General features: G+C 45.2%; 1 protein-coding gene and 1 long non-coding RNA gene across 2 annotated transcripts; one reads left to right on the forward strand and one right to left on the reverse strand.

The window, feature by feature from the left end:
* Positions 1 to 8,599: 8,599 nt before the first annotated feature.
* On the reverse strand, positions 8,600 to 18,741 carry RNASEL (ribonuclease L). Its single transcript, XM_003430878.5, is given in 9 exon segments — positions 8,600 to 8,844; positions 10,284 to 10,417; positions 12,205 to 12,328; positions 12,720 to 12,940; positions 13,625 to 13,710; positions 14,447 to 15,376; positions 15,379 to 15,598; positions 15,600 to 16,026; positions 18,636 to 18,741. Coding segments are annotated over 8 exon segments (2,130 nt in total). The 5' UTR covers positions 15,873 to 16,026; positions 18,636 to 18,741; the 3' UTR covers positions 8,600 to 8,702.
* A 58-nt stretch (positions 18,742 to 18,799) lies between these two features.
* Positions 18,800 to 20,291, forward strand: LOC120638896. Its single transcript, XR_005660928.1, has 2 exons — positions 18,800 to 18,886; positions 20,055 to 20,291. It is a non-coding gene; the product is annotated as an uncharacterized LOC120638896 (long non-coding RNA).
* The last annotated feature ends 6,056 nt before the right edge of the window (positions 20,292 to 26,347 follow it).

A 26,347-nucleotide genomic window follows, 5' to 3' on the forward strand; every position in this document is an offset into this window, starting at 1 on the left:
CTTGTATCTACTCCAGCCCTGGGGGTTGGGGGATGCAGGGGGGATTGTCCCGGGTGGGTATGATCTCTCCTAAGGAGTCAGGACAGAGTTCCTTCAGTGTGTACAGGCCCCCAGTTCTGCAGAGCAAACCACACACACACGTCCCCTGTGGATGGTCTGTGTCCCCTGATCCTCGTCCCCTTTCTCCAGAGCTTTATGGAAAGCCCTGCCCCCCCTTCTCCAGTATCATCCTGTGGTCAGAATATCAGATGACCTTATAATTTCAACTATGAAAACAGCCAAACAGGAGACTCTATAAACCGCTGTTTATGGGATTATCTTGAAGAATTTCACCTAATGTGCAGTAACATAAACTGCACCAATTGATTTCCCCTTTCTTAGAAAATATTGGCCCAACTTGAGCTGGAAATATCCAGCCACTTTCTACTCTGGCTAATGGGAAATTTGTTGTGTAGACAACAGGGCCAAACAGTTAGTGATCTGGAAGTGACGATCCAGCCAAAATAAGGGACCAGACATCCCAACTTTGGTGGGACAGTCCCAAAATGTTTGTCTGTCTAGCCACCTGCTTTAAGTGCTTCAGAGCATGATAATCTCCCCCTCTTCCCTGTCAAAATAGCCCAAAAACAAAATGTTTGGATGAGTTGAATGCACATGTCAGGCAATAGAAGAGTGATGATATAGAAAAGGAGATGGGCTGTCTGAGGGAGATGGGAGAGGGATTGTGGTTGCCTGCGATGGCATTTAACTGTCAGTGAGTGAGGATTTATCATGAATTCATGGCTGATTCTGGAACTGACGCTATAACCTTTATACTCTTAATGAGAAATTCCTGCTTGGTGACCTTACTGTTGAAAATTCAAGCAAGCAAGCACCAGCAAGTATAATTTATTGACTATGTGGAAAAAAATCAAAGTTCAAATGTCAATAAAATTCAACTAGACAAAATACATTTTAGGGCCAGGATAAGGGTTTGCTATGTGGACAGATGATTGATTGTGGGCACCAGTACTTCATCACTGGTATCTGAATGTCAGGGATTTACAAAAGCAAGGAGTAAAAGCTGACGAGAGGGTCAGTGGAGGGAGAAAGGAGTGTACAGCCTTTGGCTAACAATTCCACCTACTCGTATATCCATGGAATTAAAGTCAGATAGAGTTACCTCTTTGCCTAGCCTTGGCAAAAGAGGTGAGAGGAGACACTGAGCCCGGCATCCAAATTCATTACTGTTAGTAACCGATCTTGTGACTGCCAAGGAAAAATGGGGCATTTGTGGGAAAGAATCTTGGGGGAGTATTGAGTAAGAAGAGCAGAAGCAGAAATGATCTACTACTGGACCAGGGCAGGATGCTAACCTAAAAGCTTTATGTATTGGACTAGAAAACATTTGGTTGAAAATATCTTACTCAAACTAACATGTAAAAACAAAGCCAAATAAATGAATAAAGAAAATTTTAATATCTGCAACATGCAAAGAGGGAATGACCTGCACTAAGCTCTTCCAAATATGATATTTGTAATTCCACTGCAATTTCAGACCTTTTTAAGGCTGGGAAAGAGTTAGTAGACTTTCATTAACTGCCATAAGGGAGCTGAGGGGTGGGTAACTAATTAATCAACCAATCAATGATATTTATTGAGTGCTCAGAGTATGCGGAACACTGTACTAAGCACTTGGGAGAGTACAACAGAAATGGTAGACACATTCCCTGCCCATAACAATCTGGAGCGGGAGACAGACATTAATATTTAAATAAATTATGGATATGTACATAAGTGTTGTGGGGTTGAATATCAAGTGCTTAAAGGGTACAGATCAAAGTGTGTAGATAATGACAAAGAAGGGAGAGGGAGTAGGGGAAAGAGGGCTGTGCAGGTTAGGAATCCATCTTATCTGCCTCATTGATGTCTGCCCCTCATAGAGGAAGAGCTGCAGCAGGTTCACGTTTCCCACAATAACTGCTACAACCAAGGGAGTTTCACCATTTTCCTTTGGCTCTAGAGGTTCTTCCTTTTTCTCCAACAGGCAATTTCCTCCTCATCCACTTGCCCTACATATTGCTCTACACATTGACTTTCTTTTTTTATAGGTTTTGAAAATTCAAGTTTTAGCTAGCCCCTGAAACTGGCTGGTGTTAATCAGGAATTGATTATAAACGTCCCATTTGACCCAAAACAATAAAATAAATAACGATGCCATCTCTACACCTCAGCCCTTAGACAAGGAACGAATCTGGGGTGGAATCCAGGGCAGGGCTGCTGATCCAGCGCTTAGAACAATGCTTGGCACATAGTAAGTGCTTAACAAATACCATCATTATTATTATGCTAAACACATGAAACAAAAATTTCTCACTCTTGGCTTCAAAGCTATCCATCACCTGGCCCCCTCCTACCTCACCTCCCTTCTCTCTTTCTACTGCCCACCCCGTACACTCTGCTCCTCTGCCGCGCACCTCCTCACTGTCCCCTGTTCACGCCTATACCACCGTTGACCCCTGGCCCACGTCCTATCACTGACCTGAAATGTCCTCCCTCCTCACATCTGCCAAACTAACTCTCTTCCCCTCTTCAAAGCCCTACTGAGAGCTCATCTCCTCCAGGAGGCCTTCCCAGACTAAGCCCTCCCTTTTCCTCTGCCCCTCCTCCCCTCCCCATTGCCCCTACTCTCTCCCTCTGCTCTATGCCCTTTCCAGCCCCACAGCACTTGTGCATATTTGTATATATTACGTATTACTCTATTAATGATGTCTGTGAGAAGCAGCTTGGCTCAGTGGAAAGAGCCCGGGCTTGGGAGTCAGAGGTCATGGGTTTGACTCCCGGCTCTGCCACTTGTCAGCAGTGTGACTGTGGGCAAGTCACTTAACTTCTCTGTGCCTCAGTTCCCTCATCTGTAAAATGGGGATTAACTGTGAGCCTCACGTGGGACAACCTGATTACCCTGTATCTACCCCAGCGCTTAGAACAGTGCTCTGCACATAGTAAGTGCTTAACAAATACCAACATTATTATTATTCTCTGTGCCTCAGTTACCTCATCTGTAAAATGGGGATGAAGACCGGGAGCCCTTCTTGGGACAACCTGATTACCTTGTATTTACCCCAGCGCTCAAAACAGTGCTTGGCACATAGTAAGAGCTTAAATATCAACATTATTATTATTATATATCTATGATTCTATTTATCTTGGATGGTATTGATGCCTGACTACTTGTTTTGTTTTGTTGTCTGTCACCCCCTTTTAGACCGTGAGCCCGTCGTTGGACAGGGATTGTCTCTTTTGCCGAACTGTACCTTCCAAGCCCTTAGTACAGTGCTCTTCACCCAGTAAGCACTCAAGAAATATGTGAACCCGTCTTTGGGCAGGGATTGTCTCTGTTGCCGAATTGTACATTCCAAGCGCTTAGTACAGTGCTCTGCACATAGTAAGCGCTCATAAATAGTATTGAATGAATGATTGAATGAATCTGCCGTGAGACTAAAGGCAAAGACCACGCTTGCTGAATGCAGGTGGCTCCTCTGCTTACAGAGGCTGGCTATCAAGCAACCAACTGACTGTATTTACTGAGCGCTTAGGGGGCTGTGGTTCTGGGTCCAACGTGTCCAATGTGGCTCTTTTCCCTCGAAGCCCGCGTGGGGCAGGAGAGCAGGGAAGGCTTTGGGGGGGAACTTCCTCCCCTTTGGCCCCACGCCCTCTCCTCCCTCCCTCCGGCCCGACTGTCCTGTCTGTGCCCTTTGACCCTAAGGGGAGGCCTGGAAAAGCAATTTCCTCCCCATTCCTGGGAATCTCCTTTGGCAGTGTTTCCTTCTGCTTGGGGGGCATATTGGGACCAGTGACTGAGCTTCCCTTGGCCCCTGAGGTGAGCCCACAGTGTCCAACCATGAGAAAGGGAAGAGGAGTCCATACATTTGTCTCCTCCTTATTTATTATAAGTATCTCCCCTGGGCCTCAAGCTCCTTGTGGGAAGGGAACGTGTCTACCAACTCTTGTTTACACTGTACTCTCCCAAGCACTTAGTACTCTGCTCTCAATAAATGCCACTGCTTGATTGATTCAAATTACATATTGAGCTCTTACTGTGTGCAAAGCACTTTACTAAAGCTTTTGGGAGAGTGCACTGTAACGGCAGACTCATTCCCTGCCCACAAGGAGACCTGTATGTAGTTGCTTTTCACATTCGAAGAAGACACCACTTTAGTTTGCTTACGAATGAATGCTTGTGTGGCCAAAAAGATCAATGCATATTTGCAGCCCCAATGGGCACACAAAACAGTTTTCCAATGTTGCCTCCTTGTCTCTCATTTGAGCCTATGCTGAAAGAGACCCACTCCATCTTGAAGTAACCTCCCACTCTTAATCCCAAAATTTAGAAAAATTCAAGTTACCCAGAAATCTGCATATCAGGACTGTCCCAAGTCCTATGCCCCCTTGACTGGAAAATAAGAAAAAAGCAAAAACTGTGCGAAAGAGATATTTGACCTTTTCTCTTTCTATCCTTGTGTATTTTTTGCCCCAATCCAAAGTCTTGGGAGGACAGGGACTGTGTCTTCTTATATCTCATAGGCAGCACCTAGAAAATTGAATAAAATGGATCATAATCAGGAGCATTTGGCGAATATACCATTTCCCTTCCTATAACATCCGTATGTGTTTTTGTTCTAAAAGAAAAATCTTCAAATCTTCAATTTAACCTGTTTACCTGGTTTTCTTGTTTTCTTTTATTATTATTTCCTCTGAGGAGACTAATTAATAGTTTTAAAAATGGTTTCTGTTCTTAAACTGATAAAAAAATTACAGAAAATAATTACACCTCACTGTAGCGTGAGATGCAGAATTAGGGAATGAGTGAGGGTTTTGCACCTGGTAGAATTTGCTATCTTAAGACATGGGGCTGATAATGTCTGTATTTTAAAATTAGTAGCTTTTCTATATTTGGGCATTTTTATAACTTCATATTCTTACAATAATTTTAGAATACTGCATACTAATGAATGACAAGTTTTACTTTATTTAGTCTTATTTTCAAAAACTACCAATCTCAGGATTCTCCTCCTCTCCACAGTGTACCTTGTTCCCTTTTCCTTTTCCCCCAAAGTTCCCAACTTCTCCTGTCTCTCCTTAAAGGACTATGTCCCTCTCCCAGTCCATTGAACTCAAGCACTAACTTTCCTTCTGGTCATTAAAGGCAGGAGTTTGTACTGTCAGAGAAAGTGCAGCCTGCTGTACGAAGAGCACAGCGGAGCAGTTTCATTTCATCTGTCAGAGTAAGAAGGCAGGTATATAAAGGGAGTAATGGAAACAGAGAACCAAAGAGGAGGAGCCCTATTCACAATCCGCAGGCCTGCCCCTCTTCTCTGCCACCATCCACTCATGGAAATGAGTCTTTCATCAGCTCTCTTTCTCTTACTTCACACCGATCTTCTCCCACTACACCCCAATCTGTACTCTTTATTCACTCCAAAGACATCTTCACATTCTCCACCTTTGTGCCTCTGACCCTCCTACCTGGAACTCCTTCCCTGTCCTCCCCACAAATCCGCTGACTACAGCTCCACACATCCAAAAAGCTCTCCTGAAATACCACCTTCTCCTCCTCCAGGAGGCATTCCATGATTAAATTCCATCTTCTCAAATTCTCTCCATCCAATAACTAGTTTTTGCCCTTAGATTTATTTGTTTATATGAATATGTACATTCATTTAACATTCATAAAATTTTTCAATTTACATTAATTTGGATTTATTTATTCATCTACTGTGTTACCATTTCTATCATAATAAAGCTGCCAAGGTAAAGCATTGTTTCCTTCTCCTGTATTTGTGAATACCTTGTGTTTGTCAGTCTCCCCCACTGGACTGTAAACTCCTTGAAGGCAGAGATTATGTGTTTTATTCCATCATAGAAAGTGCACAGTTTAATGGAATAAGCAAGGACCTGGGAGTCAGGAGACTGGGTTTTAATCCTCATTTTTCCCCTGACTAGCTCTGTAACCTTGGGCTAGTCGCTTAACCTCTAGAGTGAAAACTCGCTGTGGGAGGGGAATGTATCTACCAACCCTTCTACTGTACTCTCCCAAGCGCATAATACAGTGCTCTGCACACAGTAGGCTCTCAAATACCTTTGATTAATTAATCTCGCCACTATTTTCTCATCTCTAAAATGGGGGTGTGTTCTTCCTATCCAAAATTGTTAATCCCTTACAGGACAGGGACTGTGTCTGATCTGATGATTTTTTATTTACCAGGGTTTGTCACCTACTAAATATTTAATATATTTCCTAACTAAACTATTGTACACCCCTGAACCATAAATAGAGTGCTGCAATTAAATGCCATTGATTAATCGACTGATTTTTGTTGATTTTTGTTGTAGCAGACAGCTACACAGTCTTCTCTGGTTGTTCCTGGCAATGGCACTCCGATGACAAGTAAGTCATTTTTTTTTCCATTACTTGCCCAGCCTATCTACACTGCTTTTAAAATGATTTCCCCATCTCTGCCACCTTCAGCAGCAGCAGCAGCAGCAGCAGCATCGGTTTATATTGAGTCTGCTGTGTGCAGAGAATGTCCTGAGCACTACAGTAAAAGAGACCCTAACCCTAACCTTCATCCGGCCAGTGGTCAGGAGTCTGCTCTGAACCCCTCAAGCTTGAAATAGGGCTGGTGGGAGAGGGACAGAGAGGTGGAAAATTCTGAAAAGCCCCCAATCCTCCAGACAAACCTGTTGTAGTCATGATTCTTCAGGCTGGTTTACCCTCATCCTTCCTGAGCTGGGAGCTCCATCCATGTCCACTGAGTCATGGGTCTTTTGCTCCTAAAGCAGCCCTTACTTCTTTCTGTCTGGGTATTCGTCCCAGGCAGGCGGAACTCGGAAGTGAGGGTGGGACACCGCCCCCACAACCCAAACTGCCAGATTGACAGCCCAAACTGGGAATACAGAAGGTGCCCCTCGCCCCCGTGCCAATCAAATTAGGAATGGAGGTGGGGGGAGGGCAGAGATTGGCTAAATTGAGGCCGGAAGCTGGAATGGCCTAAGGGCACAGGTGATAAATACCTGCCGCCCCTAACCTTCTGGGCAGAGGAATGGGACTTGCAGCAGCCGCCTGCAGGTCGCCTCTGTCCAGAGCTTGAGAAGGCCTCTCTGCCTGCACCGAGTGAGGAGCCGTGGGATGGGTGAGTGTCCCGTCCTGCTGAGAGCTCGTGGGGTTGGAAGCCAGATGCTTCATTCATTCATTCAATAGTATTTATTGAGCGCTTACTATGTGCAGAGCACTGTACTAAGAGCTTGGAATGTACAAATCGGAAACAGATAGAGACAGTCTATCTGTCTATCCCTTTGACGGTCTTACAGTCTATTCGGGAGAGACGGACAGACAAGAACAATGGCAATAAATAGAATCGAGGGGAAGAACATCTCATTAAAACAATAGCAAATAAATAGAATCAGGGTGATGTGCATCTCATTAACAAAATAAGTAGGGTAATGATATATACAGTCGAGTGGACGAGTACAGTGCTGAGGGGATGAGACGGGAGAGGGAAAGGGGGGAGAAGAGAGTTTAGCTGCGGAGAGGTGAAGGGGGGGTAGAGGGAGCAGAGGGAAAAGGGGAGCTCAGTCTGGGAAGGCCTCTTGGAGGAGGTGAGCTTTAAGTAGGGTTTTGAAGAGGGGAAGAGAATTAGTTCGGCGGAGGTGAGGAGGGAGGGCATTCCGGGACCGCGGGAGGACGTGGCCCAGGGGTCGTCGTCGGGATAGGCGAGAACGCGGGACGGTGAGGAGGTGGGCGGCAGAGGAGCGGAGCGTGCGGGGTGGGCAGTAGAAAGAGAGAAGGGAGGAGAGGGAGGAAGGGGCGAGGTGATGGAGAGCCTTGAAGCCTAGAGTGAGAAGTTCTTGTTTCGTGCGGAGGTCGATAGGCAACCACTGGAGGTTTTTAAGAAGGGGAGTGTCATGCCCAGAGCGTTTCTGCAGGAAGATGAACCGGGCAGCGGAGTGAAAAATAGACTGGAGCGGGGCGAGAGAGGAGGGAGATCAGAGAGAAGGCTGATACAGTAGTCTAGCTTCACCATGGCTATGTAACGTTTCAAATGGATTTTATGTCTAAGAGGGTGCCTCCCCAGGGGGACGTGAACAGGGTGGGAACTAGCCACTTCAAGTGCGAGTAGCACATAAGTGGATTTGATGTCTAAGTGGGTGCCTTCCGAGTGGGACGTGAACAGGGTGGGAGTTAACCGCCTCACCAAGTGCGAGTAATCCTAAGTGGGTAATGCATAACTGAGTTTAACGCATAAGTGTATGTAACTCATATGTGTATGGAACTCATTAGTGTTTAACGCATAAGTGTATTTAACGCAAAGGTGGATTCCTCCTGGGTGGGGTGAGCACATGGTGGGAGCCAGCCGCCTCACCACGTTGGGAGTAAATCATAAGAGGGCCCTGGTGTCCGCCCACACGCGAGTAACATACCAGTGTATTCCTCCCGTTAGGGAAGCTCTAACACCATATTCCTCCCAAAAGAGAAGGCCGATTGTCGCGTCTAAATAATTAATTCAGTTCGCCCCGTGGAATAAATTCTATACAAAACTCAGGTTTTCCATCCCCGGCCGGTCTCTCTCTCTCTCTCTCTCTTTCTCTCTCGCCGCGCCGATTCTGAAAGAAACCGTCCCCGGCGACGGGTGACAGTATTTCGGCAGTAGCAAGAAGCTGAGTCAGTTATGCAGGAGACAATTGTGGGCATTTGGAATATGTTTCATGAATTCTGTGTTCTGTATGTTCTTGTAGACGTGCATCACCAGCTCAGGAAAGGTCTTCTGAAAATACTGAGCAGAATCCCCGATAAGTGCCTTCATTCTAAAATGAAAGAAGGCAGCACTTTAGGTGTCATGCCCTGGCCCCTTTCCCACACATTTTCTCTGGATAACAATTTGATCAATGGCCTTACAATTAAATGTGCTGTCTAGAGCTGCCATTACAGAATTCAGTTTTCTACTTTTGGGGAGGAAAAGGTGCACTCTCTGGGTCTCCCCCAGGTTTATACCAGCATACTTGATTCTAGTCTCCTCCTGGAGTAGCCGGTCTAATAATTAGGCAGGTAGTTAGGGCCAAGAGGTTCAATGGATGAGTTTGGAAGTTGTACAGGGAAACCTAGAGAAGCAGCGTGGCTCAGTGGAAAGAGCACGGGCTTAGGAGTCAGAGGTCATGGGTTCGAATTCCCACCCTGCCACTTGTCAGCTGTGTGACTGTGGGCAAGTCACTTAACTTCTCTGTGCCCTAGTTCCCTCCTCTGTAAAATGGGGATTAAGACTGTGAGTCTCACGTGGGACAACCTGATTACCCTGTATCTACCCCAACACTTAGAACAGTGCTCTGCACATAGTAAGCGCTTAACAAATACCAACATTATTATTATTAACCTCTACTTTCTCTTACCCCAGAGCAGTAGGATTGTGGTTACATTATGTAATCGGTTGTGTTTTCCTCTCTGACTATGTCCCTCATCATCAGCTTTGGTGCCTTGAGATGTTTGGTCCTCTCTGCTAGAATGGGGTCAGAGTCTCTGAGTGAACAATGGCCAATTCAGTTCAGTCTCAAGAGGAAGTCTACTTTACTTTAGCACCTTATCAGTAGAGATGAATACTGAAAAATGTTCTGAATAGCTATCTCAGTATCTGTGGACCAGAATAAAGCCCTCCTCTCCATCCCACTCCAGTCCCCACCCCCGATAAAACTGGGCTTTCTCCTCACCCAATCACTTGGTTGGAATGGGAGACAGCATGGGTGTACAGGTTGTCTGCAGCCTACTGCAACTGGGCTCTAGCCAACAGGATAGCTGCCATCTTGGTTCCACCTGTCTGCTCTTTCCTCACATTGATGGTTTCTTGGGAATCGTTATTTATTGAGCGCTTATTGTGTGCAGAGCACTGTACTAAGCACTTGGGAGAATACAATATAACTGTAAAACAGAGTCACTCCCACAGTCTTAGCTCTGGTGTGAGGAGAAGAGGGGAGAGGTGATTGCCCCTTTTACCCAGTTCAATTTTCTCATGATCTCTCTGATTAAAAAAAAAAAAGTCACCATTAGGGTCAATCAGTCTTTTACCGGCAGAAACGGAATATTTTCTCTGCAGGTGGAGCCCAAGTTTCCAAGGTGGAGGTGCATCTTAATGTCTAGGGGCAACAAAATATTCTTAAGATCAAAACTTATTCTGGTCCCCATAAAAAATAGGTGGCCTTTCTCCACAAAGCTTCCTATTTTATCCATGTGAAAGAAGTCCAAAGGTGCCACTTACCCTGCATTGGCTTCCTCCTCAATGTGCTCGCCTATGTTGCGGATTAATTTCAGGAGGTCAGTCACTTTATCTTGATATTGATATTTTTCATTTTTGTAGAATTTATTCATTTTAGTCATCACATATTTATCAATCTAAAAGATAAACCATATGAGATTAATGCAACAGTCTTCACGTGGCAGTCCCCCACATCCTTTCTGAATTCTCCTGGTCTTAATAATAATAATGGTATATGTTAAGTGCTTACTGTGAGTCAAGCACTGTATTAAGCATTGGGGTAGATACAAGCAAATCGATTTGGACATAGTCCCTGTTCCATGTGGGGCTCAGAGTCTCAATCTCCATCTCATAGATAGGTAACTGAGGCCCAGAGAAGTGAAGTGACTTGCCCAAGGCCACCCAGCAGACATGTGGCAGAGCCGGGATTAGAACCATGACGTTATGACTCCCAGGCTCTTGCTTTATCCCCTGTGCAATACTGCTTCTCATACCACTTCTTGTTGACCATAATCAATCACTCAAGGGTATTTATTGAGTGCTTATTGTTTACAGAGCAATGTACTGAGGGTTTAGGAATAGCAGACTAGATCCATGCCCACAGGCACCTTAGAATGTACTGAAATATCCAGAAATAGTCTTTCCTTTCCAAAGACTCTACCTCCAAAGAAATGCATTTCCATCAGTGAGTGGTACACGAGATTGTAAACTCCGCACTAGATTGTAAGCTTTCAAAGGCAAGGGATCCTGTCTACCAACTCTACTGTATTCTTCCCAAGCATTTAGTTTGATGCTCTGCCCTTGGGAAGCACTCAAGACATACCACTGATCGACTGACTGAGGGAAGCTTCACTAGTTTCAATTAGAAGGAGTCCTATCTGAGTTAGTGAAAGTTCTGAATTGTCAAAATATTTCTTTAAATGCAGTTTTACAGCAGTCCTGTGGGTGGGTTGTCCGATATCTCATCTCCACCAAATTAAAATTTATGACATCATCCCACAGCAGTGGCAGCAATTAAGATGACATCTCCAGCATCTCAGAATTTATACTTGTTGAAGAGAAAATTTGGAACATAAGAGGAAGTGGTCTGTTGGGTGGGGGGGAAGGTTAAAAGGGGGGAGTGTAGACCAGTGATCCAGCAGTAAAGTTAAGAAAAACACCACCTCACTCTTGCATAAACCTTAGGAAGCTGTCTTCGCTATCTAGACAGCATCGTGACTCAGTGGAAAGAGCCCGGGCTTGAGTCGGAGGTCACAAGTTTGAATTTTGGCTCTGCCACTTGTCAGCTGTGTGACTGTGGGCAAGTCACTTCACTTCTCTGGGCCTCAGTTACCTCATCTGTAAAATGGGGATGAAGACTATCAGCCCCACGTGGGATGACCTGATTACCCTGTATCTACCCAGCGCTTAGAGCAGTGCTCTGCACATAGTAAGCGCTTAACAAATACCCACATTATTATTATTATTATTAGATTTTAACTGCCAAAGGATAGTTCTGTTGTAGGGACCAAACCACTGACAGGGAGATGTATGATTTTTTTTCCCTAGCCATAGTAGGGAAACCGCGTGGCCTAGAAGAAGGAGTATGGGCTTGGGAGTCCGAGGACCTGAGTTCTAATTCTGACTCTGCCACTAGCTTGCTGTTTGATTTAAGGGGCAATTACTTCTCTGTACCTCATTTTCTTCATCTGTAAAATGGGGATTCAATCCCTGTTCTCCCTCTCATTTAGTCTGTAGTCCCACACTGGGACTGAGTCCAACTTGATTATCTTGTATCTACCCCAGCGCTTAGTGCAGTGCTGGGCACCTAGGAAACACTTTATCATTATTATTTCAGTATATTTGTTTTGATTCTAGTCAGAGTTTTAAAGCATTCCCGGTCACATTCCCAAGTAGGCCCTCTCAGAAGGTTGTTTATGCTTACCTTCGAAGTCCATTTTGAGTAACTCTCAGAAGGATTATGATTCAGTTTTTTCAGGGTCATGTTTTCAGTATTCCGAGTTTTGATGTCCGATTCATTCCCAACATCCCTTAGGAACCTGTAGCGCCTGAAGAAATACTTCTGAGTCAGTGGACACCAATCCCAGACGGTAGGGATCAGTTGTATTGTTTTCTCTCAAGTGCTTAGTACAGTGCTCTGCAAGCAGTCGGATTTATTGAGAGCTTATTGTCTGCAAAGCACTGTACTAAACATTTGGGAGTATACAATATAACAGAGTTCGTAAATGTGTTCCTTGCCCAAAGTGAGCTTACAGCCTAGAGGGGGAGAAAGACATTAATATAAATAAATAAATGACAGATGGGAACATAAGTGCCATGGGGCTGAGGGAGAGGTGAATAAAGGGTGCAAATTCAAGTGCACCCAGTAACGCTCAATAAGTACTACTGACTGATTAGTTTTATGTTTCTACAAATGAGGGTCATCAAGGCTCCACTTACATGTTACAGGGCCAGAAGAAGGGATGGTAGAGGATGTCACTCAGCTGAGTCTGTCTGGCAACCCCAGGGGAGAGCAGTATCTGGATGAGGTCCACCGTCTCAGCGTGATCCGGGATTTCAGATAGACCCGCTCCAACCTCCTGAGGCTCACCTGCAGCTCCCTTCTCCACAAAGGGGTCCTCTCCTTTGGTTACCACGTACTGGACCAGTCGTCCAAGTGCCTGACGGAACAGGTCACTTCAGTCCGTTCACTCTTAGGCCCAAAGCCCTCCACACAAAGTGAGTCACCCAGGTGACTTGCCCCACACTAGACATGCCCTTCATATTCCAACGAAGCCCTCCAACATTTGCGTTAATCTCCTCTCTTCATTCAGCCTTTAATTCAGCAAGGAAATTGAGATGAGAGGCAAAATGACAGTGGCTTTTCCCCAAGAGATCAAATGCCCATGAAACATTTAACAATTTTAAGAACCAAATTTCCCATTAGAGAGACAAGGGGAGAGTTTTCAGTTGGCTTGTTGGGATCCGTGACTTCAGGCTCTAAGGATTTCTCAAATACCAATTACTGGATTCAAGACTGAAAAGCAATGTCAGATCCAAAGAGCCACTCCACCTTCTTGATTCTCACTGTCAGCTACTGATGGGTTGGGCAGGGATAATTGTATTGCCAGACTTTTGAGCTAGACACTTCCCATCCCAAGGTAATTCCCAACTATTGTGGAATTGGGTTTAGGGTAGTCCCCAGACAGCTTTAGCTGGGATGAGGGGGGTCTCTACCTTTTTACTATCAGTGAGAGAGGCACTCATTCTCTGCTCCTTTCCAGGAAACAGGGAGCTTAAAGTGGAAGATGAAAGAATAAACAAAGTGGGAAAATAAGCATGAACCTGGAGTGGAGCAAACCTACCTGGAAGTCACCATGGACTAGTGTCTGATCATTAGCAAACCTGCAGCTTTTATCAAAATCTGCCAGGCACACTTCATCTTTAGAATCTGTAAGAGCAAAAAGGAGATGGTTTAGAGCAGGGAAGGTCCCCATAGAGAAGTTCAGGCAGGTCAAGGCATAAAATCCTCAAATTTTTAGAGTGTCCTTTATGAACTAAAGCCCTTTATCCACTAAGCCACGCTGTTTCTCTTAGCTTCCTACCCTGGAGTATAAGTGCTGGGTTCCTGAATCAGGGACAAATAATACCATAATTATTATAATTCTATAAATGTTATCATTATTAAATAATAATAATAATTGTGGAATTTAATCGCTGCACTGAATCCTCGGAGATTCAAGATAATTTGGTCAAACATGATCCCTGCCCTACATGGGTCTCACAACCCAAATAGGAGGGAGAACAGGTACTGAATTCCCATTTCACAGATGAGGAAAATGAGGTACAGAGAAGTTAAGTGACTTGTCTGAAGTCATGCAGCAGGCAAGTCTGCCACTTGGGGATTAGAACCCAGGTCCCCTGACTCCCAGACTTGTACAAGACTTGGTTCAAGTGCATGGGTATAATTCTCAGAGCAATTACTCTTTGCAAGGTTTCCCATAGAGTGCCCCCCCCCACACCACTGGTGAGCAGTGAGAGACCCCCTCAGATGGCTCCAGGGCCACACCACTGCTGCAGTTCCTGGAGACTTTCAGCTGGAGGAGGGAATGTGGTGGGTCCCCTTTTCCCCCTTCTCTCCCCGCTGTGATGTCACCATTGAGTAGAACAGAGTCCAGTAGACAAACCTATCAAGATGTTCTTTGGATGCAGGTCCTGATGGACGAATCCAAACTGATGTAATTCTTGCACTGCCTTAAACAGGGACTTGAGAATATCTTTGGTGAATTCAGCACCTGCATCTCTGTGACTTTTCAGGTGCTCCTCCAAGTTCCTCTCACAGAGGGAGAGGCACACGTACTTAGAATTGTTGTTTATCTCAGTGCCGAAGTGCTTTACAAGATGGCGGTTCTTTCGCCACTCTAGGATACAGTCGGTTTCCTTCTTGGCTCTTTCACTGTCATCACAGAATATTTTCACAGCTGTCTCTTGTCCGTCAAAGAACCCCAAGTAGACACCACCTTCGGAGGTTTCTGCAATCTTATACTCCTTCTCAATAAAGATCTTGAGTTTCCCAATCATGGGACGATATATCCTGTTCAGGTGTTTCAGTTGCTCCCCCCATTGCTTGCTTTGGGGGCTCCAGTCTGTGTTGGAGCAGTGGAAATTTTCTCTAGCACCATATCGGCGAAGCAGGTCTGCTAGGTCAGTGTTATATTGCCGGTTGGCTATAGAAATAAGATTCCCACAATCTGTTTTCGCTCCCTTTTCACAAAGTAGGCAGACGATGTCTTTGAACTGCTTCTCGACAGCAACGAGCAGTGCTGTTTTGCCCTCTTTATCTGTGTCATTGACATCCGTGCCATTCTGTTCCAGAAGCTTTTGCACCAGGCTCAAATGCTTCTGCTCCACTGCCAGAATCAGAGGGGTTTTCCCCGATTCATCTCTCACATTGACATTAATGTGGTGGTCCAGCAGGCAGCCTGCAACAGATTCTGCATTCTCCGTTGTGGACTTCCGGAAAGTACGGATCAAGGAGTTCCTGCCCATGTTATCCCGCACATTCACATCAGCCCCCATTTGGTCCAGAAGGGTTTGCACAATATGGAGGTGGCCCTCTCGGCTGCATCCATGAGGGCCGTTGCTCCTCCTTGACCCAGCTTTGTTTTTTCTTCACTGGTCTTCCGTCTTAAGTTCACATCGGCCCCTTGTCCGTATAAGAATTCCAAGGCCTCCTTCCTCCCATAAGAGGCAACCTCCATGAGGGCCGTGAAGCCATTGTTGTCCCGCTCATTGATGTCTGACCCCTTTGAAAGGAAATACTGCAGCAGTTTCACATTTCACATTTCCCTTAATGGCTGCCACAATGAAGGGAGTGGCACCATTTTTCTTTCTAGCACAGGGTTCAGCCCCTTTTTCAAGCAGAAGGTGAACGATGTCTTCCTTTTCTGCTTGTGCTGCCAAGTGCAGTGGCATCCAGCCACCCTCCACCTGGAAATGGACATCGGCTCCTCTTTCCAGTAGCTCTCGGACCTCCTTGATGTTGCCTGTCTTGATGGCCTCGACCAGTTTCTGATTGACTTCCTGGGAAGCTGTCTCGCTTTTGGCCTCCATGATGAATGGAGAAGTCAGTGAGTAGGCCACAAGCTTACAAATTTAATTGGACTTGGTTAAGAAGATGCCTTCAGTAGTGGGAGGTAGCAGCTTCCTCACGGAAGGGTGGAAACATGTGGAAGACTAATAGCTCCTTTTTGTTCTAGTGTGCCATCTGGTGAGGAGAGATGGAAGAATTTCATTGATTACCACTCAGGTACCTCCAGAAAGAACTCTCTGAAGTACTCTGCACAGGAGAAGCTCAATAAATGATGCCAGTGTTCACTGTTGCATTGTACTCTCCCAAGCGCTTAGTACAGTGCTCTGCACATAGTAAGCACCAATAAATATGATTGAATGAATGAGGCTATGAATGAGGAAAGATGAAGGGCCTTTAGAGGGGAAGGGAAGGATTTTGCAAGAGGCCCTGAGACTGTGCATCAGAGGGCTCATCTGGAACAACCTGAAAGCTGCATGAACTCCATCAGTCCCTTGGATGCCAGGTAGCAAATTACTGTTTAAGTTTTCCCTTTAATGGGCACTGAGGAATGTAGAATGTAAAATATTTTTAACAATAAATTTATTGAAATAGTACTTTTCTCCCAAGCTACTCAAAATGATTCCCACGCATTCTTACATTTAATCTTATATTCTCTTTACCTTTGTCCTCCCAGCATCCTGGGAGGCAGCAGAGAGCCAGTAATTGCTACTTTCCCCAGTTTGGCACACTTTCAAGAAAACTGCAGAGAGGAAGAAGGCTTTATGGGGAATGACGAGCCCATTTGGGACTGGAAGTCGGTCCTCCTGACTTTCAGCCCAGTCCTCATTCTATTTGTAGGCCATACTGTCTGGCTACCTGTTCGAATCTCTTTCCCTCAACATTCCCATCCAGAGATTGGTGGTGTGGGGGAGGGTGAGGATACAATTTCTGTCCCTCCCTTTAGGCCTCTCAGATGCAGAGATTGGTAAAGACCTTTTCAAACTCATGTGCAATTTATTAGGTACCCTTGGTGCATCCCTCCCCTCTGGCCAAGGACAACTTGCCCACAAGTGCAGGAGAGAGAACTGCCTAAATGGATTGCCCACCTTGCCACACTGAATGCCCACCATGGGCAGAGCCTTGTCCGATGCCCTCAGGACCTTCATTTCATAGAGAAGACCTATCTCTGCCCTCAGGGTGACAGAACTGGGAACCCCACAGGAGAGAGAATGCCCCACCTGAATCTTCTGCCTTGTCTGTTCTTTTGCTCCCTACCATTTTTAATTTTTTTGTTTTGCCCTAGTTTCTTTTTCCACTATGTTCTTTCTGCCTTCATCTTTCTATCCTCTTGGTTTTTTTCTTCCTCCTCATTTTCTCTCATTTCCGCCTCTCTCCTGATGAGTGTTACTATGATACTAATTCATTCATTCAGTAGCATTTGTTGAGTGCTTACTATGTGCAGAGCACTGCTCCAAGCTCTGGGGGAAACGCAGGGCCACCAGGCTATCCCGCGTGAGGCCCACAGTCCTCATCTCCATTCTACAGACGAGGGAACTGAGGCCCAGAGAAGTGAAGTGACCTGCCCAAGGTCACACAGCAGCGGAAGGCCCGCCAGGCATGAGGTCGTGAGTTCTAATCCCGCCTCCCCCACGTGACCGCCGGGTGATCTTGGCCGCCTCCCCTGGAAGAGGGGGATGAAGCCTGGCAGCCCCTCCCGGGAACAACACTTAGCGCATGGTGACCGCTGAGCGAACACCGTCCTTAGTATTGTTATTCTCATCCCGCCTCCGCCGCTCCTCTGCCTTGTGACCTTGCGCCAGCCACTTCCCTCCTCTGGGCCTCAGCTTCCTCATCCGGAAAATGAGGATGAAGACCGCGAGCCTCACATGGGACAACCCGATGACCCTGCATCTCCCCCAGCGCCCAGAACAGTGCTCTGCACATAGGAAGCACCCAACAGATACCATTATTTTAAAAATCTCCCCCAGTGCTTAGATCAGTGCTCTGCACATAGTAGGCGCTTAACAAATACCAATTTTTTTTAATCTCCCCAATCTTTTTAACTTGTTTTGCTCACTGAACTCATTTTTAGTAGCGTTTGTTAAGTGGTTATTTTGTGTCAAGCACTGCTGTAACTGCTGGTGTAGATACAAGATAATCAGGTTGGACACATGTCTGTCCCACACAGGGTTCCCAGAATCTAAGTTGCAGGGAGGAAGACTTAATGCCCATTTTACTGATGAGGTAACTGAAGCACAGAGGAGTTAAGTGACATGCCCAAAATCACTCAGCAGGCAAATGGGCGATCTCAGATTAGAACCCAGGTCCTCTGACTTCTGGATCCATACCCTTTCCATTAGGACACACTGCTTATCTCATTTAATTGAAGACACTGAATTCCCAACTGCCCTCTGAGGAGGGTATAATATAGGCTGGAAGGAAGGTGAGTGAGGATGCAGAGGAGATAGGAAATCAATGAAGAAGCAGAGCAAAAAAGAGCCAGAAAGAGCCAGAAATGTTTCTGGTTTCTGGTTTCATTTTCGTTTCTCTAAGCGAGTAGTCTGTGGGTAGGCACTAGTTACTCCATCTTACAGTGTAGCTCTGAAGGGACCACCCATACAGTAAACAATCACCCACTGAAATAAAAACAGCAAATGGAGGCTGATCAAGGATTCCTTAGATCTCAGTTTCCGTTCCCTTTCATATTATATACCGAGCTTCCCCTCCTTGTCTGGTATGCCCTCACACTGACTTTATAAACCTAGTTCCCTCCTCTCCGAGCCCCCGTATAACTCCACACTGACCTTATAAATTCAGCATCTCTTCCAGTGATCCTCTCTCCGACCCTGGAAGGATTTCAGATATTCCTGGCTAACTCAGAACAGGTTGCATTGTGTATGTTCAGCCGAACTGAGAGGCTGAAACTCTGATTTAATGGTTGTTTCTCTCTGATCAGAGTTCAGATACTGTGAGAAATCTGAATAGTAGAGAGCTGAAGGGGAGGAGCCACAAGCGTCAGTCAAAAGGGGAGGAGCCACAAGCGTCAGTCAGTCTGGTAAGTGTCAGTCACCAGAAAACTGGCTTCCACCCAGCGAATGCTTGCCATAGAGCTTTCTCAGAGGAAAGAAACCTAACTAGCAGAAATCTTCAGTCTTCTTCCTGGTTAGACAGATAAAGCATCCTTTCTTCTATTCCTCCCCCCCCCCCAACTCTTTGGGTTTCATATAGTGTTCTCTCTCTGCTGCTATCTTCTACTGGCCCTAAATTCTTCTAGTCTCTTCTCTTGCCCTTGGATGTATGTTTGTGTCTTGTGATTCAGTGGTTTTCCCTCAGGGGTCTCCTGGTTTAAAATGTCCTTCATCATCAGTTGGGGCAGTCTTCAGTGTCTTTCAGTGCATGGATGTGCATGTATATACATATGTATGTGTGTGTGTGTGTGTGCATGAGCAAGTGTAGGAAAAGGATTGTGAGTGCATGGGGGCTTGAAAGTTTTCACTGGATATTCCCTCTTCTAAATCACTTAGCAAGATGTTGCACCAAGCAGGTGCTAACACTGATCTATGGATTGTACCACTACTGTGAATTTTTCATTCAAAAAGGTTTACTGTTGACACTTAAGTACTTTAGGTGGTGAAATGCTGTGCTGATAGAAATCAACTGCAGGAAGACCTCAAAATTAAGCAAATGGGCTGAAAAGTGGCTGATGAGTTTCAGGATGGATAAAGGAGTTAGGGAAACAATAATCCAAACTGTAGCTGCCTGAGGATCGGTTCTCAGGAAAGAAAGCTCTTTGACCTGGCTGCCTTTTTATCAAACCAGATTGTTGGTAGACAGTTTCCAGCACTAAATCTTTGGCCTAATGTGCGGTAGCAGTCAAAAGGGCCAACCAAAGATTTGCCCATTAATAAGAGGGCAGAATACCAAATAATTGGGCTAGTTTTGCAACTGTCTAAAAAATACGTTATGCCTACACCTGGAATTCTGGTTCCCAACATAGTTTCCAAATCCATGAGGGCGGTCACCCCCATAGCTTCTCGACTGGATGCTTGGCCTAGGCCTCTGACATGACTGAGAGTGTCCAGTCAAGGCTGAAGAGACTTAAGTTTTCTAGTCTGTTTGCTCTCTCTCAAGTCTGTCCCCCCACTCTCCTAGTCTCCATCTTCTCCTAGAATCTATTTCTTTTCACCAATCTATTTCTTTTTACCCCTGCATTCACAATGAAGAGTTTCCACCTCTGGTCCCCAAGTCTTCAGAAGGACCTATTGGAACTGGAAATGGACAAGAATAGAACATCCAAGATGATCAGGAGACTGGAGAAGTTCCTGTATGAAGAGAGATGAAAAACTTAGGGCACTTTTATTTGTTTTGTTGACCTCCGGTTTATCAGTTTGGTTATCAGTTTGGTGTGGCCACCACAGTTTGATTCAGTTCCTCTAATTAAAATCACTTTGGATGAGAGAGTCTGACCAGTCAATATCTTCAGTCAATCCATTGAGCTTCTCAACTATCTCATCTTCTTCTCCAAGGGCACTTTTTTAGCATTTAGAATTTCACTAATTCTTCCGCTGAGTACCTGCTTTAGATAAAGTTACCAAAGGTTTTATTTGCTTTAGTATTCTAGCTCCTGTTTGTCCCACCTATTTTCCTTTTAGCCCCTGCCTCCCACTATCACAGCAATACTGCATCCCCTAGCCTATAAACTCAATGTGGGGAGGGAACATATATACCAACTATGTTGTATTGTACTCTCACAAGCGCTTAGTACAGTGATGTCTGTCTCCCCTCCTCTAGAGTGTAAGCTCATTGTGGACAGGGAATGTGACTATTATTGTATTGTACTTTGATAGATTTGCCACACTTTACGGACTGTTCTATTTTCATCACTGAGGGTGAGCTTGCTGCTGTTGAAAGGATGGCCTTTTCCCTCTGATGACCTCTTTTACCTGACAATTAGCTATCCTGGTTAAGTGATTTCTCTCAACTTTCAGAGAGGGTCTTCAAGAGCTAAAGAGGGCATTTATTTGATAATGCAAGAGAGGTATAGAGTGAACAAAGAAATGAGAAAAATGCAATGACAAGAATAAAATGAATGAAACAAGGCAAAAGCAGATGTAGAGAATGAATGTGGAAACCAGAGGAGATTTCCCTGAGATTTGGCTGGGTAACATTTCAGATGTCTAAATCCCAGATGAACAACTGTGGGAGGAGGAGTCTGGAGAGAGGGAGGGGACCAGTGTCTCAGTCAAATTTTGGAGGAGGCAATTTCCAGCATCCAGGACACTTCATGAATCTGAAGAGAAACTACCCAGGTTTGACAGTTTGAAATCGGGAAAGGACTGTTCAGTTCATTCATTGAATTGTATTTATTGAGCACTTACTGTGTGCAGAGCACTGTACTAAGCACTTGGGAAGTACAATTCAGCAACAAATAGAGACAATCCCTGCCCACAATGGGCTCACAGTGTAAAAGAGGGGAAGTCTGCCGGGTTGCAGGGAAAGGACACAGTTTCTGCTTTGAGTTTGGTCTAGTCTCAGAATAAAACAGAATCAAATCCTGCCTCAAATTCCAAATTCCCTGCCTGTTTACTGGGAAGCTGGAAAAAGACCCCAAAATAAAGTTGATATTTCAATGAACTTAACTGTCCATGGGAGAATGAAGGATCCATTCTTTACTGCTTTACTTCAGGGTGTTCAAGGTTGAAAATGAGTTCACCAGGTAGTCTTTTCCAGTTTTATATCAGACAGTCTGGTCTTCAGCCAGTCTGTCCTCAGCCTAACATTGGTAAATGTCCGGTATTTTTAAATGACCAGCCTCCTTGCATCGTAGCTCACTCAGCTTGGAGGAAGCTCCCATATTTCCAAGGATTTGAGAGGGGAGTAAGCCAAAATGTCAGGGGTTGGCCCTGTAATACACTCCGAGTTTTGTTGATTTCTGCAAAGAGCCATTTCATTTGTCTTTATTATATCATTACACTATATTACATTACATTACATTATAGAGAAGCAGCGTGGCTCACTGGAAAGAGCACGGGCTTTGGAGTCAGAGGTCATGGGTTCGAACCCCGGCTCTACCACTTGTCAGCTGTGTGACTTTGGGCAAGTCACTTAACTTCTCGGTGCCTCAGTTACCTCATCTGTAAAATGGGGATTAAGACTGTGAGCCCCACGTGGGACAACCTGATTCCCCTGTGTCTACCCCAGCGCTTAGAACAGTGCTCGGCACATAGTAAGCGCTTAACAAATACCAACATTATTATTACACTGTGCAATCTTTGTCACATATCTAACATAATGCATTTCTTTTGTTTCTGGGTTGGTCAGAATTTTTGATTGCTGTCACTGACACCCTCTCTGGGGATCAAATCACTGAAATCATTTGTATTGGGGGTAAAGCTTTTCTGAAAATGAAGAGGCTTAAACTCCTTTATCTTAGCACGTTAGTCACTCGATGATTTACATTTGGGATCCTGGGAGACCATGCTTCAGTTTTTTAAAGTTATTTCAGTTGTCTCTCAGATCTTTCTTTTTTCCCAGTAGTAATTTGAATAATTTGGCCAATTTAAAGACTTAGTGACAGTGAATCATCTTGAGATTGGCATTTAACGAGCTTTCAGCTCTTTTTTTCCACTAAGAAGCTTCGATTTTTAAAGAAAATTCCTACCAATTTACTAAAATCTCTCTTAACTTTCTCTGCACCGTGTTATGGACCACTGTGTCTTGGGTTTGTAGTGGAAATGATCATTCTCCTTAGGGTGGAAAGCCAGGGTGAAATAAATTCAGTGAATTGGACCCAAACTAAATATCCTTTTAACTCGTGCATTGTCTCTTTTTTTATGATATTTGTAAAGCGCTTACTATGTGCCATGCACTGTACAAAATACTGGAGTAGGTACAGGATAATCAGATTGGACATAGTCCATGTCCCACAAGGGGCTCATAGTCTTCATCCCCATTTTACAGATGTGGTAATTGAGGCACAGAGGTTACAGAGCAAACAAGTGTCGGAGCCGGGATTAGAACCCAGGTCTTCCTGACTCCTGGGCCTGTGCTCTATCCATAAGACTACCCTACTTCTTTTTTGTGGCAGGAAAGGCCAGGTCCACTAGCTTCCCAATGCAAGGTTCTGCCACACCCAGAAACATGGAGCGGGAATGCTGGAAGTCTTCAATAGACTCACCCACTCTGCAAGCAAAAAGAAAGAAGAATTCCTGGTTAAAGAGTTGGTATTTATTAAGCGCTTACTATGTGCAGAGCACTGTTCTAAGCGCTGGGGTAAACACAGGGGAATCAGGTTGTCCCACGTGGGGCTCACAGTCTTAATCCCCATTTTACAGATGAGGGAACTGAGGCACAGAGAAGTTAAGTGACTTGCCCACAGTCACACAGCTGACAAGTGGCAGAGCTGGGATTCGAACTCATGAGCCCTGACTCCAAAGCCCGTGCTCTTTCCACAGGTTCTGGTTAACAGGATCTTGAGGGCAGGCACCCCAACCCCACAGAATCTGGTTCCCCAGTTTTGCACCTAGGAGCGAGATTATGATGCCCCAGCTACCCCAGCCTCCCAATAGCTGCTGAAGGATCCGGAAAAGCTGGTTACTGCCTTCTGTGTTAGCTATGGCTGTCCAGCAAGTGCCCCTGGTCCGTCACTGTGGTGGCAGTAATTCTCTCCCCGTTTTGTCCCCGTTTGCTACTAGTCAATCAGTGTATTTATTGAGCGTTCACTATGTGCTGAGCATTGTACTATGTGCTTGGGAACATACAGTATGACAGAATTAGCAGACACGTTCTCTGCCCAGAACAAATTTACCAGTGCCTCCTTTAATCCCATTTGAGAGGAGCAGCGTGGTCTAGTGGGAAGACCACGGGCCTAGGAGTCAGAAGGATCCGGGTTCTAATCGAGGCTCCAACACGTGTCTGCTTTGTGACCTTGGGCAAGTCACTTAACTTCTTTGTGCACTAGTTACCTCATCTGTAAAATGAGGATTTAGACTGTGAGCTTTTTCTACCCCAGGACTTAGTACAGTGCCTGGAACAGAGTCAGTGCTTAAAGAATTCTTTTTCCTGAGCTGGTGGTTCATTCTGAAGCAGTCCTTTCTCTTACTCAGAGGCCTTGGTGATGAGGTTGTGGTCTGCAAATCAGGAGGTGTCTGCAGGTACATGGGCTTAATCAGGTGAGCCCTACCAGGGGAGGCAAAACCCCCCTGAAACCAGAACCCCCCCCCAACTCTGCCTTATTTTTGAGAAGCACCATGACTCAGTGGAAAGAGCATGGGCTTAGGAGTCAGAGATCATGGGTTCTAATCCCAGCTCCGTCAGCTGTGTGACTTTGAGCAAGTCACTTAACTTCTCGGTCCCTCAGTGACCTCATCTGTAAAATGGGGGTGAAGACTGAGCCTCACGTGGGACAACCTGATGACCCTGTATCTACCCCAGCGCTTAGAACAGTGCCCGCACATAGTAAGCGCTTAACAAATGCCAACATTATTCTGATTATTATGATCAGTGATAGATCAAAGAAAGACAGTGAATCCACTTTAATGAAACTGTAATGACCAGGAGGGGGCAGCAGAAGGTAAAGGATGATGACAGCCCTGTTTCATCCTTCAGAGCTGTGGCTTTAGTTGAACCCTGAATTTTCCACACTGATTGGGACTGAAGCCAACTCAGCAAATCGAAAGTTAATCTAAAATGAGGTTTTGGCTCTCTATGACAGACACCTTCCCGATTTCCTGTGGTTGTCCAAGTTTGACTCTGAGTGAATTTGGGGTTTGGTAATTGGTGGGCCTGGATAACAGACCTTTGGACTTGGAGCTTTCAATTGTCTGAATAAAGGATCCAATCCAGGCTTGGGAATCCAGTTTGGGAGCAGGATGGGCTGTCGGGAGGTAGTCAAGTCATGGGAAAGGTCCCAGCTCATTGGTTCAACTCAAAGCTGAATTCCCAGAGCAGCCCTGTGTGTGTAGATGGGTTGAAAATTGGCCTGCAGACATTGCCCTTCTCTCCCCAGTTCACCTGCTCCTTTCCACTGGTCTCCAACTCACCAGGTTCAGAGAACACAAAGGTCTGGCAGCACCCAATGCACTGAAGTGTGGCATTGGTTGCTGGGTACTGGGATCGATGACTGGGCTGTGAGTGCCAACAAAGACATCACACAGCTCACTCGCATGACTGAAGTCCCCCGTGATCCCAACCGAAACCCAGGGTTCCGATCGTAAAATACAGTCAGAGGGATGACATACACGTGTGCAGTCAGGGTCAGGGTTCTCCCAGGCGTTCTAAAGGAAAGCCTGCAAAAAGGAAATTGAAAATAGCTAATGAAACAAGAGGTATATAAATTAAGAAATGTATGTTTCCAAAGAGTGCACTTACACTGGAAGGGAAAAGGGGAGGAGAGAAGATATCAGGTAAGAAGAAAGGGATGGGGAGAAAAAGGGAAGGACAGAGTAAGGAAGAGAAGAGAGAACAGGAAAAAATCAAGCCGTATGATATTTGGGTCAGGTCAGTGGTCCATCCTGCTCAGGGTTCTGTCACCAACAGTGGTACCTAAGGGTGGAGGAACTGTGTGATGGTCATCCTCCTTTCATTCACCCTGATGGTTAGGGATGTACATCTTAACATCCATAACTTTTTCTTCTACTAATCCCTCGTGTACTTATCAACAGTGAATCTAGCCAAACTAGAATCTTCTGACATCTCTACTTCTCAATAATTCATATTTATTGAGTGCTTACTGTGTGCAAAACACTGTACTAAGTGCTTGGGAGAGTACAGTATAACAGAGTTGGTAGACGTGTTCTCTGCCCACATGAGATTACGGTCTAGAGGGGGAATTGACATTAATTTAAATAATAAATTATGGATATATACATAAGTGCTATGGGGCGAGGGAGGGTGAATAAAGGGTTCAAATCCAAGTGCAAGAGTGATGCAGAAGGGAGTGGGAGAAGAGGAAATGAGGGCTTAGTCAGGGAAGGCCTCTTGGAGGAGGTGTGCTTTTAATACTTTTCTTGTACTTTTCTCTGAAAACTCCTAACCTTTCCCAGCATCCCTGAATTTATCCAACCCCTTCTTGCAGATTTTTGTCCCCACAACATGATGAGTTTCATGAGAACAGAGAAAAAGAACGAAGGAAGGAAAAGTAGAGAGCTAAGGGGAGAAGGAGGTGGGAGGATGCATTACATACGATACCTGTTTTTTAGGCCTACCTTGAATTATTTTCAGTTTGGAGTTGTGAAGCAGCATGGCCTAGTGGAAAGAGCAGGGGCCTGAGAGTCAGAAGATCTGGGTTCTAATCCCAGATATGCCACTTACCTGCTTTGTGACCTTGTGCAAGTCACTTCACTTCTCTATGTCTCAGTTCCCTCATCTGCAAAATGGTGATTCAGATCTGTTCTCTGTCCTATTTAGACTGTGATCCCCATATAGAACCTGATTATCTTGTATCTACTCCAGCACTTAGTACAATGCTTGGCACATAGTAAGCACATAACAAATACCATGATTATTATTATGGTGT

Source organism: Ornithorhynchus anatinus, chromosome 16 (assembly GCF_004115215.2).
Source record: "Ornithorhynchus anatinus isolate Pmale09 chromosome 16, mOrnAna1.pri.v4, whole genome shotgun sequence".
In the NCBI taxonomy this organism is placed as follows: domain Eukaryota; kingdom Metazoa; phylum Chordata; class Mammalia; order Monotremata; family Ornithorhynchidae; genus Ornithorhynchus; species Ornithorhynchus anatinus.